Raw genomic sequence first — 20109 nt, forward strand, 5'->3', positions numbered from 1 at the left:
TGATAAACTTCCGACAAACGAGATAAAATGATAATTAAATCAGTTTATCACTTTTGATGAAGACCCCGAATATATTGCAATATAATGATGTTTCCATATGTTTTTTGGTTTTTGGTATCTTATCTTATATACAAATAGGCAATCATGTTTTCTTTACGCCCCATTTACGGCTAAAATATACCTCAAAGTTATAAACAATTATGTATCATTAGAAAGGTATTTTGATGCTGATGTGCAGACAGTTTTTCAAATTTCAAATTGGTTTAACATAAAGCGAAAAAATCAATTCAAATGTATTTATTGTTATTATTATTATTTTTATTATTATTATTATTATTAATTATTATTATTATTATTATTATTGTTATTATTATTATTATTGAATCATGTTTTGAAATCACAGTCATACACTCGTTACATTTGTTTCTTTTTGAATAAATCACTCCGTGCTAAAAAAACATATTTGCGAGGTTAGGAAAAAATCCTGACGTGATAGAGCAAAACGGACTTCAGATTCGTGTTCAGGAGACCAAAACACCTGGGTGTAAGGTATCTTGAAAATATATTCGTTCAGGCGACATTAAGACATATAGGGTAGTAGAGTTTTCTATGAATGCAGCAGAAATTTACTCTCTTTACTTAGCTTTCAAAATTAAGCAAAAAATTAAAATTGACAGTCGAATTTTATAGTTATTGTTTGTTTCTGCAAACGACATTCGGCTTTATTTGACTTTATGCAATCTACTTAATACTTAAATGTATACATTAAGTTCACAACATTGATTTATCTTGCTGACCGATCTGATTTCCTTTCTTTTCTTGATGCAATTCAAATACCCACTTTCACATGATACAAATACGAGTAACCAAATCCATCACATCATTATCAGGCGGGCTCTGCAATTTACGTCCGAGTGAATTTCAACCAAAGTCCATTGGAATTCAAATTGAATGGGGTTGAAATTCACTAGGAAGTGCTTTGTGGAACCTGCCGTATAGCTTTGTTTTAAATTACATATATATGTATTAATGAGATAAGTGGATTTAAAGCATACAACTGCAATTCAATTTGTAATCTAGTCTGTAAGATTTTTTATAACTCATAGAGTAAATAAAGATTGAATTACATAGTTTTTTTTTTGCATATATACATATGTATGTATGTACATACATATGTATATGTATGGATGTGTAGCCCTTGGCTGTTTTAACTTTAAACGTAATCTTAATGATTATAAGGAAGCATCTATCGAATATTACTCATATACTATGTATTAGCGAAATAAGTACAATTATAACTAGAAATAAATAAATTGGCATTCCATATTTGGTACGATTTTTTTATCTTTCAATGTTTTGCTGACATCGATGTAATATGACCACGCGTTTAAGAGTCGATTCTACCAGTTACGAATTCCTCTCACCACACTAAGAAACCAGTGCGTGGTGTAGGTATTCTAACGGAAGCGACACAATTTTAAGTTGATGTGAAGTATTTAGTTTTCCATAGAACCTACTCATTATTTTACTGAGTATCAAAAAAGCCTCACTGAAAAAGGTCATTTGGAGTTGTGTGTAACCATATAGCCGTTGCATTTGATTACATACATTGTAAATTATTAAATTGTATAATGTTTGAGTCGGTCAAGCCAAAGATACTTGATAGAATAGCCACTCTTCCATAAAAGAGGGCACGAAGGCCTTCGATGTAGTAAACTTCACTTTTGGCCGAAGCAATCGCAATTGATCTTCAAATAACTCCAAAGACTCTGTGCAAGCCGTCCCATTGCCATGAGTTAAATATTTTCCATCTGGTTTTAATATTTTGAACGAATGTTCAAGAATTGTCCGAATAAAATCCCAAATTTCCCCAACAGGTGCTCCAGTTATTGGAATATCAGTGAGATCACCAAACACATAGTCGAATTTTCGTCCTTCGGTAATGAATTTTTTCATGTATTCCACACAATCTCCTACTACGATTTCATAGTTGTCGCCGCTTCGCTTCTCCAGTACATCACCACAAATCGTATTTAAATACTTATTACAGGCTTGCATCACCAGTTCATCAATTTCAAGCATCACGACAAACTTGGGCTTCTCCTTTAATAATTCATAGAGCAACGCACCGTCTCCACCACCAAGTATGCATATCTCTTTTCCCTCGTAATTTTCAGTTCCTCGACTCATCAATGTTTCCGTATAGATTAAGTCAGACTCGGCAATATCTGCATTATAATGTATAGAATTTCACATGAGAAGACAAGGTAAAAATTTCAAGTACTCACTTTGCAATTCGTCCAAAATCAACATGTTTCCAAGTGTTTTCGAGTGTAGTATTTGTATTTTTTGAAACGGTGACCGCTCCTCATAAACCAGGGCATCAATGTCATACTCGATAATTCGCTCATCTAAAATTTGAAGCTTTTGTTACTGTGCTTTTAAAGTTTGTTTTTATTTTCTTTTTTATTTTATTTTATAATGTACATTGTACGGACGTTTGTAGGCGCCTTAAAAGCAAGGTAAATTTAATATTGGAATTAACTTCCGAACAATTCTATAATAAATATTAACCATTACATACAATATAATCAATCTACTAATTAAAGGGTAAAGTGCAGAAGGCTTACTTTAATTNTTTAATTTCATAATGTACATTGTACGGACGTTTGTAGGTGCCTTAAAAGCAAGGTAAATTTAATATTGAAATTAACTTCCGAACAATTCTATAATAAATATTAACCATTACATACAAAATAATCAATCTACTAATTAAAGGGTAAAGTGCAGAAGGCTTACTTTAATTTGATTCTGCGCGATGGACTTCGATTTGATCCTATGCGCGATTCATATCAGTGTTTTGCACCACTCTATTTTTTACCCTTTTGATTCCTTCTGGGGAACTCTCTATATTCGGATATACGGTTATCCCTTCGTATATTCTTGTATAATAACAATGGATCACAAATTTTAGATTTGTTTTTGTTCTCCAGACGCCATTATCCAATTCTTACGTAGAATTGCTCGGTGATTGCGAAAATCGAGTTATTTTTTTTCTATGCAAACGGTTTCGAGATATTTGCAATTGCCGTTATTCAGCTTAAAAAATAGTGGNATTTGTTTTTCTATGGATACGGTTTCGAGATATTTGCAATTGCCGTTATTCAGCTTAAAAAATAGTGGTTCCACTTAATCAAGTATATCATACAAACCAATTAAACAATCGTAATACGAAATAAAGTAAATGAAAGGCAATTAAATTCTCCATAAACCGTATATACATCACTTTTCCATAGGTCTGATAGTTTCTGAGAAATTAAATAATAACTCCAAATTTTTTGTTTTTATGAAAAAAATTCAAAGTTTAACAGGGGAAAAATGATTGGTTAATTATTTTCAGGCCTATCGAAAAGTGATGTATAAACGGAGAATTTCTTTGGCTTTCATTTCATATTACGTTGTTAAATTTTTACGTAAGATATAAGTGGAGCAACACTTTTTTTTTTAACCTGAATAACGGTAGATTGTAATTATCCCGAAAATGTATCCATAAAAAAAAACAAATTAACTCGATTTTCGGAATTACCGAGCAATTCTACATAGGAATTGGATAGTGACATCCAAGGCACATTTTTGCTGATTTGTGGCGAGCGCCTTGATGTTATCACACACTCCCACCCCTCCGTACAATTCCCGGCCTCCTTTTGATTAACCTTAAGTCCCTCGAAAGCAGAAGGACTATACTTTCCTTATCTTTTGTACATGGCTTGGTAAGTGGTGAAATCGATTGCCCCTCATTACTGATTGCTATTCAATTTCTTATTCCTGCGAGAACACTTCTTTTTTATTTTCCTATTTACCTCAAGAAGCTTAGTACGAATTACGCAAGAAATTCCCTATTAGTGTGCGTTCACTTCGAGAGCTCAACGAGATATCGAAAAATATTTTGCTTGATTTTTCTTTGCCCCAAAATGTGCTTTCTAAACTACTGAATTCAATATGCTTTATAAAATTGTTTATATAATTTATATTTTCTTTCCAGTTTCAATCCAGTTGCTTTTAAGATATTGGTTCCTGATTTCAACAAGGTTAACAATCTTGAAATATGTGTTTTAAAGAGAGCGTATCTCCGTGAAATTTCGTATACTTGATAAAAAAGAAGGCACCTGCTCCAAGATGGGCTTGAAAATCTTAAATTTAGAGGTCGCTACCGGCGATTGAAATTTTAATTTTTTTCCAATTTCGAAATTTCTTGTAAAAGGATTTTTTGATAACTAAGGCCATATTTTTGCAGAAAAAACAATCGAATACTGAAAATTATGAAATAGTTGGTTTTCTTAAAAAATTACTTAAGCCCCGCCCCACATTTCCGCATTTTTGAGATATAATAATAATAGATTGGCACTTACACATATGTTAGTGTTTGGCCGAGCTTCTCCTCCGCATTTTTGAGATGCAAAATTAAAAAATGGGTTTTCTAATTTCAAATTCAAATAAAAGGAAATAAGATGAGTTTTTTGGAGCCGGTATACATATATGCTTTCCGAACATTTATACGTCCTAAACATATTGGCGAAAGCCGCATATCAAAATCATTGTTTTAGTAATTTTTGCAAGATATTTTCATTCTAAGTTTGTGATTGAAAAAAATTCAAACTTTAACAAGAAAAAACTTTAAAATAAAAGAGTTTTTTTTCAATTCTTTTGATCCTTGTTAAAGCCTGTTCTTTTACAAAAACATCAAGCTATCAAAGAGGAAAATTGATTGATACATAATGACTAGGAAAAAATTAAATCATAAAAGAGAAATTATTACGCATTTTTATTTGACCATTTACAACTTTATTTATTAATCAATTTTCTTCGTTGGTAACTTCATGATTTTGTAAAAGAACAGGCTTTAACACAAATAGAAAGAATTTACAAAAAATCTTAAATTTTTAAATATTTTTCCCTGTTAAAAAGTCTGAATTTTTTTCATTCACAAACTTAAAATGAAAATATTGTGCGAAAATTACCAAAATAATGATTTTGAAATGGGGCTTTCGCCATTAGGTTTAGGACGTATAACTGTTCGAAAAGCATAAATATCGGCTGCAAAAACCTCATCTTGTTTCATTTTATTTGCAATAAGAAAATCCAATTTTTTTTTACATTTTCCATCTCGAAAATGCGGTATAAGTGATTTTTTAAGAAAAACCAACTATTCCGTCGTTTATATTGGGTTTTAGAAAACACATTGCTTTTCTGCAAAAAATATGATATTGGTTATCGAAAAATCCTTTTACCTCAAAATTTCGAAAGTGGTGAAAAATTAAAATTTCAAGCGCCGATAGCGACCTCTAAATTTTCTATTTTTTAAGCCCATCTTGGAGCAGGAGCCTTCTTTTGTATCAAATATACGAACTCTTTTTTTGTAAACAGCCTAATGTATATATCTAAATACATACCCATGTGCATAATTATACATAAATATTTATTTTATAAAATAATGGAAATACATATAAACGAATAAATAAATTAGCAAATTTTAAGTAAAATCATTACCTGATGATGGAAAATACCTAGCGACATCTCCACGTTTCAAAGTGGGTAAAACTTGTCCAGAATGAACTTTCAATTTCTTGGCTAGGTTATTTTCAAGGCGTTTGGATGACTATAAAATTTTGCGTTCGGATATTATCGAAGTGGAAGAAGTTGTGGTAGTGGTGATGATGGTAATTGTGGTTGATGGTGGGTGGCAATTTTATGATTTGATGTCGTAAGAGATTCATATATGAAAATAAAAGAAAATAGTTTTGTTTTCAATAAAATTATAAATTATTATTAAATTGCAGTTTAATGGTCGATGAATATAGAAAATGTGTTTTAATTTTTTTTTTTTTTCGTTTTTGCAATTATAATTCTATAGATGATCCATAAATATTATTCGTTGATTCTTTGTTTCCAATGTACCTTATTAAAGCAAAAGCCGTCTGCGTCAGTAAGGAAAAAACGGCTAAACACGGAGGGCTTTATAATAATGCACCATTCATTTTATCATCCGAACTTTATACAGGGAAAATTTTTGACAAGGCTTAATGGGAATATTTTGAAAGGGTCGCTAGCATTAAAATTACCCCATTCACATAGTACTCAAATGACTAGTGCAACATACACTGCGTTTATTCCTTATTGACACAGATGGGAGCATTAACAAAAGTTTGTGGAATATTTTTTGAATTGATTTAAATTTACAGGTCTGTTTCAGGTTTTGTCATGAATCTACGGAACAACAACATAAAATCCCCTAGAAATACTGCCAAATATACACTGGCGGTCAAAAGTGGATGAATGGTGTTTTGTTTTTAATGTTTAGAAGGTTTCTTATGCTATAATTTTTTATTTTTTTTTATTATTAAAATATGGTTCGTGCTTTGCCAAAAACCAAATATAAATCAGACTTTAGAAAAATTTCAAAATTTTTTATATAAATTTTCAACTTTTTAATCAGAATTTTTATACAGTTTTTGGGTATGCAGCTATCGCATTGATTTTTTTTTTAATTTTTTTATGGCGTTTTGCACTTTTTTTCATATAAGCATGCATTTCTTGTGGAAGAATATGCGGAAGATCGTTTGCGAAGAAAAACCAACGCCAGTTTTCCTAAATTTCCTTATTTACAGCGTGGCGACGAATAACTGTTACCCAGGTTTTTTGAGAAATAAAAGGGTCTTTTATAGATTTTGCGAAAAAAAGTATTTTATTGTTAATTTTCCACAGATTTTAATTTAGTTGTCTTAATTAGTTTTTAAATTGTAATCCTTATTAACATTTGCAAGCAGTGTAAACTTTGCAGGTCTTCGTCAGTTAATTTAATGCATATCTTCTGTAAACATAGGCTGATTATCTTAATTTTTAGTCCCTTATATTCCCCCCTTTGTCCAACATAAGGCCTCATACTCAAAAATTGAATAGACTCGGAACTGGTTTGTTTGTATTTTTTTTTTTATACAAAGCTTAAGAAAAAATACACCTGAAAAATACTTGCGTGCCAAATGAACTTTTCTCTCAAAGTTTAAACTGCTGGCAAATGTAAATAAGGATTAAAATTTAAAAACCAATTAATGCGACTAAAGTAAAATCTGTAGAAAATTAACAAAAAAAAACTTTTTTTCGCAAATCTATAAAGGACCATTTTATTAAAAACAAAAAACGGGGTAACAATTATTCGTCGCCACGCTGTATTTTGCCGTCAGCAAAAACAAAAAATATTAAAAATCAATGCGATTTATACTTAAATACTTACTTAAATACTTAAATTTTTTTTAAATTCTGATTAAAAAGCTTAAAATTTAGATCAAAATTTGTGTAAATTTTCTAAATTCTGTATAAAGTTTGAAAGCTTGAATGGCATGGTGTTAAAGCATGTACGATATTTTTATAAAAAAGTAACAAAGAAATTTTAGCTTGAAAAACATTTTAAATAGTAAAAACAAAACACCATTCATCCACTTTTGACCGCCAGTGTATGTACATAAATTTATTTAGTTATAATTTGTGTCCGCTTCACTGTGGCACAGAAAAAATATATACAGTATTTGCTCACCGAATCATGATCGATTGTCGGAAATATAGCCAATTTTTTTCTAAACTATGGTTCCCAATCACTGTCTTGAATAAGGCCTTCATATAGATGTAGATTTATTTACAATAAAACCGAGTGTGTTGAAATTCTCAAACAAAAAATTTTATTCATTGGAAAAAATCGGAACGTCTGAACGGGAACGTCCTAACAACTTCAAACTGTTTTTGGCAGCTACTAAACATCGTTAGGAAGTTTAAATTAACGCAATGGTTATGGCTGCTTATTATTCTAACAACCATTCATACATCATTTTAATGTACCGTTAACAGATTCGCAGAATTTAGCAAAAATCATCAGTCATCTTCGATACGAGTTCCAAGTTGGGAACGTCCGAAGATGGGAGTGGAATCCTTCTTCCTAAAGCTGGATTTACATAAGGCGATTTTCTAGGCGATTCAACAATGCTGAAGAAAAACCACTCGTGTAAATGGTGATTCAAAAATCACTTGCCTCAACGTAGACAGATTATCGCCTGCCAACAAGTCGCCTCATATAAAGGCAGCTGTAGGTTCCGCGGCCGCCAACATAAGTTACAGAAAAATACGGTGATTAGTTATAACGAAAAATTATTTTTTAAATGTTCGTATAATTTTTTGTTTTGTTTTTGTTTTTTACTGTAAGTTTTCCTATAGATGCAAATTCCTAATTGGATATGCTTTTCTTAATTTGTTTACCCTACATATCTAATGCACTTAACTATTGCGTTCCTTGACATTTTAAATCTAAATGGTCTAAGAGATCTTGAGCTAATTGAATAACTTGAAGATCAATTTCTGGTTATACGGAAAAAATCCTATACGGCTGAGCTCTCAATACGCTACAGCAAACATTTTGTTGACTTAATTTTTGCAAATTGTTTCTGTTCAAATTGAGCTGAGTTGTCTATGATACTCTATTTCCCACCTCCGTTAGAAATAATCATATCTATGTAGTATGGTATAATTTTAATTTAATTTTAATCCTACATTGCTCTAAAACTAGATCCAGTTAGAAATTTTCAGGGTTACATTATGATTTTACCAATAAAATCATGTAATAATCGACCTAATACCAAGAAAACTTATGTATGTATATTTCTCTGAACGTTACTAAATGAAAGGCCAAAACACCAACCACCTCGGAAACCGCATCGACGGAACCGAGAGGGCCTGAACGGCCCAAGCAGCTTCGGGCTTCCGCAGAAGCTGGAAGGATTGCGAACCTTCAGGGATGCCGGTGGTACTATGAGGGAAAGTCGAAGCCGGCGGAAAAGCCACGGAAGGCCCCCTCCCCCACGCCCAGGATTGCTAAACCCCCAGAGGGAAAGCGAACCTCCAGGTATGCCGGTGGTACTATGAGGGAAAGTCGAAGCCGGCGGAAATGCTGCGGAAAGCCCCCTCCCCCATGCCCATCCAGGGCACACTAAAACCTCAAGGTGTAGTGGTCGAGCAAAAGTCCTCCACGGACAAGCAGAGGACCACTCCCGCGGGTAAGTCCTCGAAGACCGGGGCAAATCACCTCGATCTGAGCCCCGGCTGCTCCAAAGCAGCAACGAAAGTTTCGCCCTCCGTCAGGGCCCAGCGTGACCGAAGGGCAGCCCCTAAGGTTATCAAAAGGCTGGGAGTCATCCCGCTTGACCAACTGACAGAGGAGCAAAACGCCTCTCTTAAGTGGGCCATGGGAGTCTTCGCCGCCAGCGACAAGAGCTCCTCCGGGAAAGGCGGGAAGGACAAACCACCCACTCGGGAAAACCCAAGGAAGGACCTTACCTCCAAGAGACAGCGATCTCAAGACGACACCTCGAGTGAGTCCAAGATCTATAGGGATTCCTCCCCATCTAACCGTCCGTCGATGGCCGTATCCAACACGAAGCCGTTCAGCGAAGCCGCCAGCCAAAGAGCACCTCACGCTGGCGGTGTTGGACAAGGGGCATCCGGACGGNTCTATAGGGATTCCTCCCCATCTAACCGTCCGTCGATGGCCGTATCCAACACGAAGCCGTTCAGCGAAGCCGCCAGCCAAAGAGCACCTCACGCTGGCGGTGTTGGACAAGGGGCATCCGGACGGCCATATTACCATGGACAACTGGAAGTCCGTCCCGATGAGTTTATGCAGGGTATATAAAGGGATACTCCAGAAGTACCCCGGCCCTGCACCAGTCGTCCGTGATGCCGGATGGCATACTGTGGCAAAACGCTGTGGCAAAATCTGTATTCTTACCAAAAGGAGGCAAGGCCGCACATGTGAAACCGAAGGATTTCACTTTCAACAATCTCTACCCGAAGTCTGTTGTTAACTCCCTTCTCATGGCGGGGGTGCAGCAGGGTCTGGTAGATTTTGTTGGGCTCCTTCTTGAGAAGGGAACTATTCTATAAGAACTGGGGGATGGTTCTATCACAAAGTATGTGACCAGAGGCACCCCCCAAGGGGACGTTCTCTCCCCTCTGCTCTGGAATCTAACAGTGAACACCCTACTTCTAANCTTTCAACAATCTCTACCCGAAGTCTGTTGTTAACTCCCTTCTCATGGCGGGGGTGCAGCAGGGTCTGGTAGATTTTGTTGGGCTCCTTCTTGAGAAGGGAACTATTCTATAAGAACTGGGGGATGGTTCTATCACAAAGTATGTGACCAGAGGCACCCCCCAAGGGGACGTTCTCTCCCCTCTGCTCTGGAATCTAACAGTGAACACCCTACTTCTAAGCCTAAAGGGCACCGGTTGTCAAGTCATAGCGTACGGAAGGAATGTGGACTTAGCGTCAATCCTACCAAAACGGAAATGGTACATTTCACAAGGAAGTATAAAACTCCATTATTTAAACCTCCCACCCTAAACGGAGTGGCACTTACTCTCTCAACCGAGGTCAAATACTTTGGAATTATTCTAGACAAAAAACTTGACTGGAAGCGAAACATTGAAGACCGCTCCAGAAAGGCCAATACCGCCCTTTATGCCAGTAAGACGGCAATAGGCAAAAAATGGGGAATAAAACTACACATAGTACACTGGATGTACACAGCTGTGATAAGACCCATCCTTTTCTACGGGGTCACCGTATGGTGGCCTGCGCTAAACAACACTTTGTCCAGAGCCAAGGTGGAACGGGTGCAGAGGACGGCTGCCATGCTAGTCACGGGAGCACTGCCCACTACACCTACCAAATTTCTGGAAATAATGTTAAATCTTCCACCTGTGGATCTCTACGGAAAATTTCGTGCCGGCTGCAGTGCGGTCAGGTTGAATACAATCCAGCCGTGGAGAGACCTCAGGTTCGGACACGCAAAAGTACTTAAAACTCTACCGGATAATCTACGACAGATAGATTATACCACTCCTCTACTCTGCTTAGACAACAAATTGGGTAGGGTAGGGGCCACAGACCTGAACCCAGGGTCTACGACCATATATACAGATGGTTCCAAGCTTAACAAAAGAGTGGGTAGCGGGATCTACTCTGACGAACTCGCGCTAAACCTCAGTTTTCGCTTACCGGACCATTGTAGTGTTTTTCAAGCAGAATTAAACGCCATAATGGAGGCGGGCATGGTGGGTTATAACCTCCGCCCCTCCAGGATGGCATATTGCTATCTATTCTGACAGCCAGGCTGCTTTCAAATCTCTCAATTCTAACGTAACAACGTCCAAAGTAGCCATAGAATGCAGGAAGATTCTCAACCTGCTGGCATCAAAATGCTCCTTGACTGTTGTATGGGTCCCCGGACATAGGGACATTCCTGGCAACTGCCTAGCCGACGAGCTGGCAAGGAGAGGGACGGAAATATCTGAAGTCAATTCTGCTCAGAATGCGGGCATACCTCTAACCTCCTGCAAACACAGACTAAAGACGGAACTCGTCGAGGAGGTAAATTTCAGGTGGGCTGTGGAAACCACCTGCCAAACTACCAGGCAAATTTGGCCAAAGATTGATGTAAAGCGAACCATAGCTCTTACCCGGCTGGACCGCTCCTCTCTCAGATTAGTAGTCGGGNCATAGCTCTTACCCGGCTGGACCGCTCCTCTCTCAGATTAGTATTCGGGGTTATCACCGGACACTGCTTGATGGGCACACACGGAAAATGGCTAGGATACCCCACCAACGATTTTTGTCGCAGTTGCAGAGACGAGGAAGAGGTGGAGACCGTTGAACACTATCTCTGCCATTGTCCCGCCCTGGCCAACACGCGCAACCGATTCTTCAACAAGTACTTTCTAGATTGTTTAGCCGATTTGAACTCGGCGAACGTCCTCGACTTTTTGTGCTATATAAAACGCACTCGGTGGTTCAATTACTAAGGAAGGGAAAGAAACAAATGGCTTCGGCCAATGGTATCACAACGGGCTTTTCCAGCCCACGTGTGCTCCGCGCTCTGCGCGGGGCTGCCACTCCAACCTAACCTAACCTAACCTAACCTACTAAATGTCTGCTAGAGATGTATACACATTATTATAATAAATGCAGAACAATCTGCTCTGAATAACATGTTCAATAATTTTTCTTATACATATTGACTATGTATGTATGTACTATGTAAATGGTAGTAAGTAAATAGTTATGGTATTTAATCCAAATGCGAATTGCTTTTTCATTTTATTTTGCTTTTGAGATTAACAAAGCCATGGACCTTTAAAATTTCCTCATATGCTTTACGAAATGGATTCCAATATATAATATATGTAAATATGCATTTAAAGGGATTGGTACAAGGCATGCAAAAGGTTGAGCTTAAATACCAGCTTTTAGTGTCTACAAAGCGGAATTGTAAAAAAACTTAACACAACAAAACTTCTTTCTGCATAATTAATTAATTATCAAAATAAAATAAAAAACAATATTATGAAAGAAGCTTATAGAGAGGGGCGTTTATAAACCAAAACTTGGAGAACAAATATGTATTTAAAAGCATGTATGTATAAACAGGATGTTCAAGAGTGTGGTCGTGCAAAAAATGCAAAATTTAATTCAAATACAGTCACAAAATTCTTCATTATTTGATTACTTATTCGTTTATCAAATCTGATTTCGATGAAATAAACGGTAAATCTACGGTAGAATAATACTTTCTGATTAGGTGCTTTTATGTTTTATCTTAAGCTGACCTGAACTAGTCATGTATATGTCAATATATCCACCGCGTTTTATCGGAGGTAAATACTTGGAACGATCAGAATGCAATTTTTGTCGTAAAATCAGTTCCATTGTGCGCATTGTCTGCAATTGTAAATTATACACAATACAAAATAGTTACATACAATTATGATTAAGGAAAAAAATAACCTATTATTTCAACAATGGATAGTATGTGAGAAAGTATGTTTATGTATTAGGTTCTAGAAGCAGTCGAACTTTCTAAAAACATGTTAGGAAAAAAAAAAAATCAGGCTTATTCCAAATAACATTACGATCAAGGTCAGGATCGATCGTTCCTGCCTGCTGACCTAGAGATAGAACGAATTGGTTATGTTGATAAATGATGAGGTTTCATAGGTGCCTATTGCACTTAGGTCCGCCAGACATTCAAAGAAGATATTCCTAATACTCATTTACATTGTGGGCTGCGATGAAGGCTTCAAACTGACTGAAAAATAGTGCTCTAAAAAGTTAATGTTAATAAACCCACTAAACCATCGTCCCTTTACCAAAAGAAAGAAGAAAAGTCAACTTAACCTAACCCTCATCGGGAATTTCGGAAATTGAGCTATCGCCAGAGGCGAAGTATCTAGGGATAATCCTGAACAATAGACTGGAAGTCACATCGCATATATGTTAAAAACAAGGCTGTCCGAAAAGTAATGGTTAAATGTGGGAAATACCCCTCCAAACACCTAGCCATACTCATTGACAATGATGCTTCCGTGGGCGCTTTGTGTCTCAGCAACTTAGTGAGCACAAGAAGTCTAGGCTTTCGTGAGGGCGTAATGGTTTCAAAACCATTCTTTGAGGACCAAACTCACATACAAACTACTAGTATAATTAGCCTTCAACAAGCCCTCCAAGGTAACAATTCTTAAAATAGACACTTGCAGAGTCTGGTATATTGGTGGATGAATGCCCGAGGATCGAAATGCTGCGCCCCGTGTCAGATAGCACTTAAAGCCCTGGACTGCTTCAAAATTACACCTAGGCTTATGGATAACTGATAAACTCTATTGAACCAATTAAGCAAGCACCAGGTGTGGGTACTAGGGCTTGAGGAATTTGGTGGCAACGCAAGGGTAGACGCTCTCGAGAAACGAAAGTCCAACGCAGCCTTATGACCCACAGTGTTTCTGAGCTCCTAAGAAAAGAAAGCAATCTAAAAACATTATTACATTCTCTAGAGAAATCTCGGAATGATTTGTGCTCTTTGACAGGACTTCAGGTTCTGGGACTGGAAAATATTATGCGATTGTCCACAATAGGTCAATGACTCTTTCACTTCATGGATCGGTTACACCGTGCGACAAAAACCAAGAATTTTTAAAACACACGAAAAAATCAGTATATTCACAAAACTAGGAGCCAAATAAAGTATAATTTCAAAGGACTGTTGTTACTATCCATTTTGAGTAATAAACGTCCTTAAATTTCGAAATCTCGAAGTTTCATGCATTTCTGAAGTTTACTGTTATATGTACAGTGGGCGTAATTTTAGTCCGATTTCAATAATTTTTTGGCTTTTATGTGGCAAGCACAATAACCGTACCGAGTTTGGTGCAAATTGATTGAAACGGTTACAGAGATACACATATTTGGATATAAGTGGGCGGTGCCACGCCCATTTTTCAAAATTTTATCATACACATATTTTCTGCTAACGAATTATTGCAAACATCAATATATTAGCTTCAGTATTTACTGATTTATCGAAGATTTCGGATTTCTGTAAAATACCGTTTTATGGGAGGTGGGCGTCATTACCGCCCGATTTCAAAGATTTTCCACACATTTCTTAGTTGGACCCTATGCAAGGCTCGTACCGAGTTTTATAAGGATTGGTCAAGGGGCTACTGAGATACAGCATTTCATCATAAGTGGGCGGGGTTACGCCCATTTTCAAAAAATTTCATAAAAGTATTATTTTGTACCCAAATTATACTTCACATACTAATTTCCAACGATTTGGACGTAATATTTGCTGAAACATCGTAGTTTTTGCATTTTTCCAAAATACCGTTATATGGGAAGTGGGCGTGGTTACAGCCCGATTTCCCCCATTTTCAATACCGACCTACCTTGGATAAAGGCCAACCCACGTACCTAACTTCGTTGAGATATCTCAATTTTTTCTCGAGTTATCGTGTACACGAACGGACGGACAGACAGACATAGCTTAATCGACTTCTCTTTTCATTCTGATTATTTATGTATACATTTGTCTATATCTATTTCGATTCGTTTTGGCTGTTACAAACAACCGTTATGCGAACAAGGTTATAATACCCTTGTCCTTTTATTTAACTTCACTTGTATGTATGTATGTATGTATGTGTGTATGTATGTATCTTTGTATATCCTGGAACTTTGCAGTCAATATTTAACAAACTTTCCGATGAGCTACAGACTTGAAACTTCAAACTTAGCTCAGAACTCGAGGATAATACAATTTAAAAGATGTTTTAATCCGCTAGGTGGCGCAGGAGTCGAGATATTTGTAAAACCCGCGTTTATAGTCTGATGTGGTTCATATTTAGAACATATATGACTTATATGAAAATAAATAAATCCACAAAAAATTTTGCCGATAGGTGGCGCAGGAGTCGAGATATTTGAAAAACCCGCATTTATAGTCTGATGTGGTTCATATTTAGAACATATATGACTTATATGAAAAAAATAAATAAATAAATCCACAAAAAATTTTGCCGACAGTGGCGCAGTAGTCGAGATATTTGGAAAACCCGTATTTATGATCCGATTAAGTTCACATTTAGAATGCATATTGCTTACATGAAAAGAAATAACCACACAAAAAATTTTGGCAGTTATGTGGCGCGTGAGTCTATATAATTAAAAATTCGGCATCTGTGCTCAAATTTGGTTTATATTCAGAATAGGTGTATTACCTATTTAAATTGAAATATGTTGAAAATTTCGTTTGTTAAGGTCAAATGTAGTATAATATTAACTGCAAGATTTCAAAACACTAAAAAGTAGAAAATAAAATTATAGCTAAAAAACTAAAAACACGTTTTTATTACAACAAGAACTAAAAAGTATAAAATAATTTGTAGATATAGCGATTCCGTTTAAGAAGAATAGGAAGTTCCCTAACCTGATTTAATTTAACTGTTTTAAATTAGCTAAAAATAGGATTAAAGTGATTGATAGTGATAGTTTTCTTTACAGATATCCCATTGAAAGTTATGCCAAAAAGCTGCAACAAACTTTACACTGCACTTTATTTTGACTATAACTACGGGTCAATCACTTTAATCCTATTTTTAGCTAATTTAAAACAGTTAAATTAAATCAGGTTGGGGAACTTCCTATTCTTCTTAAACGGAATCGCTATATCTACAAATTATTTTATACTTTTTAGTTCTTGTTGTAATAAAAGCGTGTTTTTAGTTTTTTAACTATAATTTTATTATGTATAAATCTCGATGCCTGGAGTTCAATTGGTCGATGGGCGATTTTGCAAAAACATCGACGATATGTTACTATGTGTTATGTATAAAAAAAAAAAAAATGTAGGTTAAGTATAATAGCAATGCTTAGTTATGAATAATATCAATAGTTAAGTACATTATTGTTTTTCTATAAACTGGAAAACTCAAGTCGTAATTATAGCGCTGAATGGAGTTCTCTTAAATGAAGTTTAAAATTTAAAAACTATCCATTTCCGAATATATTTAATTCTTTATTCCAACAAAAAACACACGGTTTGTTTAGTTATAGAGACTTGAAAGCCTGTCAGACAGAGTTCATTAAGCACACACAAGTTGGAGCGACCATTACCCGGAGCTCCTCAAAAATACTTAACATCGCAGTATAAAATGTCCCATCTATGAATCATACACACATTTAATAGTAATTGTTATGAATTGCTACTGTATAAATTCAGGGCATGCATTTGCTTGGAGACTCCGTTGGTTATGGTGGTCATAAGTTCAGCCAGCACTTACAATGGTCCATTACCCGGTGCTGCTCTAACATGATGAGTAGATTTTAGTGAGCCTCACATGTCACTGCCACTGGCTGCAAGCCTGATATCTAAATATTAGAAAATAAATAACAATTATCTATTAAAATTATAAGAAGTGTTTGTCTAAAAAATTACCCACTCTTCTCGCAATTTCTAAGGAAAATAGAAATTCACCATTCGGAGAAACGTGAAATAATGTGCCTTTTAACGTAAATTTGGTTTAAGTACTATCGTTTTCACTATATTACAGTTCATTATCATTTACGGTGTAATGTAACAAGTTAAACACTGAGCGATGATAATCTGTATTAGTATCTATAATAATAGAGAGTAATTTACATTTTTTTAAACTTTTGTAATTAATTTCGGTCACAGTCATGACTTGTTCCACTCTGCCATAGTGCGGTTGTTGCTCCTTTTCCTATCACAGTAATTTTGTATACATCTCTGAATCAGCAAATTTCATACTCCTGCTCATTATCAACCCTGATCTGATTTTACACACGAGGATTACTCAAAAGGGTTTTTTACTGTATATACTGTGGCCAAGAACTTGAATTCAATAAGTCTAGGTTCAGACAGGGAAACTTGTCGCGGCAACTCGTTACTTGTAGGAGAGGGAGTGACGAGGAAGGGGGAAGGGCACGGAGTTTCTCGTGCTCGGGCAACACGCTTTGTGCTCTCGTTCGTCTGAGTAATTTTAGTTTGCCGCTCACAGCTGACAACAACTGTGTACAAAAGAATAGCTCTGTGTGAACCGAAGGGCAACACCAAAAAGAAATTCTGTTCTGGTCTCCCGAGGCAGATGGAGCTCCGTCGCGTCAATGTCCGGTGTTTGTGTGACTAGAACGACATTCACAGGTCTAGAGTCTACATAACTGGAGACTGCGTCCCTGTGAATGCCGTTCAGAGCCTGTCTGTAAGCTGACGGGTCCAGAGGCTGCTTAATGAACCTCTGGACTTCGTCCGTCAGTTCATATAGATGCCTCCTGGCGTGCCTTGGCGAAGGCTCCTCTGCAAGCAGCTGTCTATTTGGGTGGCCACATCTGTGGCTCCCAACCAGAAACTGCTTGCAGAGCATGATGAGGCGAAAATTAGGGAGCACAACACGATGCTCTGCAAGCAGTTTCTGGTTGGGAGCCACAGATGTGGCCATACATATGTACATATGCACATACAGTGACTTACACAAGCGTTCACGTGGAGTTTTTTCTTCAACATTCCTAAAGTTTTTCAATTTAATTTTTTTTCTATAAAAATATTGTTCTAGCTCTAGCCAAAACCGTATGTATACACCAACTTTTGAAACTTTATACAAAACTTAGGTAAAGTAATCAAATTTTCATAAAAATTTCGAACTTTTTAATCTGATGGAATACAACATTTCCGGATATGAAGTTTTATAAAAATCAGTCTATAAATTAAATAGAAATGAGAAAATTTATCATAAATCAAGAACCAAACTAAGTAAAAACAAATTTTTCATTTATTTTAGACCCCACTGTTGAGGAAATTTAAAAGTGCCTAAAAGTATGGAATGTGCCCATTGTCACAACCAATATTTCCGAGCAATCAACTTGTATACCCATTTGCGGATTTTCTCTACAGCCGGGTTATAACGTTTCGGCATGATCTCAATTCTGTTATAACTGGGTGGGTTTCCAGTTTAGATTATGAGGGACAGCATGCTTTTTGATTTCCTCCGCAAATTGACAATTGAAATTTATACAGTGCAGACGTGTTTTTATTTTGCTCTGCGTTTTCTTATTTTCTACGTGGTTTTCCGCGCATGATATATTTGTGTTTTGCGTTTTCTGGTGAAACTAAATTTGGTGATATACCTGTTGCCGTTTGTCATTTGATTCGATTCAAGCTGAGGTGTAAACGCTTAAAATACTGCTTGTACTGCTTTTGTTGTTGCCGAACTTGAAGGTATGTCTCCCCCTCCTGCTGCTGCTAAACGTCGCTTGAGCAAAGATTCTCCAATTTCGAAAGCAGCGAAACTAGATGAGAGTGCAGCTCTACCATCTATCCTAACTGCACTTAGAGAGCTTGAGCAAAAGGTACAACGTCAATCCGATACACTCCAATCTTTGTTTGAAGGTCTCTCTAACAAAATTGCGGAAGCGGAGCGTGCTCTTTGCAATAAAATTGATACGGAGATTTCTGTGCTCTCCATCAAACTAACAGAATCTGCTGAACGTATATCTGCTTTAGAAAGTAGGCAAGAGCTGCTTGATAGTGAGGTGCAGAGTTTGCGTGCACAACTAGAGAGAGTAAACTCCTATACCCCTGAGGAATCTACTGCCGCTGTTGTATTTGGATTACCGTTTTCTGAAGGAGAAAACCTAAAGAGTATATTTAACCACATATGCCTCTCTATTGATTTCTTGGTGCCGCAGATACGTGACATCTTTCGCTCCAGGCCAACCAACAACAGCCCTAATAGTGCGATTATCGTTAAATTCTACTCTTCGCATGATCGGAATCGTACTCTTCATGCTTTTGGCGAATATCGTAGGCGTACAAAATCTCTTATTTCATTAGCTGCTGTGGGGCTTGAAGGTAATTTCTCTATCTTCGAGAGTTTGAGCTCGAATAAGAGAAAGATCTTGCAAGAAGCAATTCGACTAAGAAGAGCGGGTAAATTGGCCTCCGCATTCACATTGCGTGGAGACGTATTCATTAAGACTTCTAAAGACTCTTCGGGAATAAAAATTGACAAGCTTGATGATCTTAAACTTGTATATTGATACGCTGTACTCTTTGCAACTCTTATTTATGTTATCTTCTTATATGCCTTGTTTAAATGTTATTGTAAACTATGTAAAGTTGGTTCATCTTTCTGTTTTGTGCCGTAAACGTATATTTGATGGTTGTTGTTTTCCATTAAAGGTTGCTTTTGTTTGCTGCTTGCATGTTGTCTCTGAGTAGCAAAACTAATAGCGTTAATGACAACAGTATTGCTATGTTAAATATTCTATGTTCCCAGCAGAGTGGTCTTAGGGTGGTTCACTTTAATGCGCGGAGCCTGAACAATTTAAAAATGGATTATGTGAGACATGTTTTCCAGTCCTCAGGTGTTGACGTTATATGTATATCCGAAACTTGGTTTGTCAGTGATGTGTGTGATGCTTACTATAACATTAATAGCTATAAGTTAGTGCGCAATGACAGGGTCGGTAAAAAAGGCGGTGGCGTTGCTATTTACTGCAAGAACCACATTAGCATGCGCACAATCTGTCAGTCGAACGATGGGGGCGTGGAGTTTTTGTTCGTCGAATTGTCTGACCGTTTTAATAAGGCTCTTATCTCGTGTGTATATAACCCAAACAAATATGTATCCCTTAATCCGTTTTTTGCATCCCTTTCTTCTTTC

At 36.5% G+C, this 20109-nt stretch overlaps 1 protein-coding gene across 2 annotated transcripts in view; it reads right to left on the minus strand.

Annotated features, from left to right (window-relative positions):
• Window positions 1–465: 465 nt before the first annotated feature.
• Sms (spermine synthase) overlaps window positions 466–20109 on the minus strand; it is a 24122-nt gene continuing 4478 nt past the window's right edge. The window contains exons 2-4 of one of the 2 annotated variants that reach the window (XM_017616874.1): window positions 12703–12814; window positions 2289–2411; window positions 466–2228 (exon numbers count right to left, since the gene is read on the minus strand). In XM_017616874.1, coding sequence (XP_017472363.1) covers window positions 1645–2228; window positions 2289–2411; window positions 12703–12814 — 819 coding nt within the window. In that variant the 3' untranslated portion in view covers window positions 466–1644. Of the gene's footprint in view, window positions 2229–2288; window positions 2412–5547; window positions 5657–12702; window positions 12815–20109 lie in introns of both variants that reach the window. The other variant, XM_017616873.1, reaches the window with a different exon arrangement.

This window comes from Rhagoletis zephyria, unplaced genomic scaffold, assembly GCF_001687245.7.
Source record: "Rhagoletis zephyria isolate East Lansing unplaced genomic scaffold, Rhagoletis_zephyria_1.1 Rzeph_scaffold_01289, whole genome shotgun sequence".
NCBI lineage: Eukaryota > Metazoa > Arthropoda > Insecta > Diptera > Tephritidae > Rhagoletis > Rhagoletis zephyria.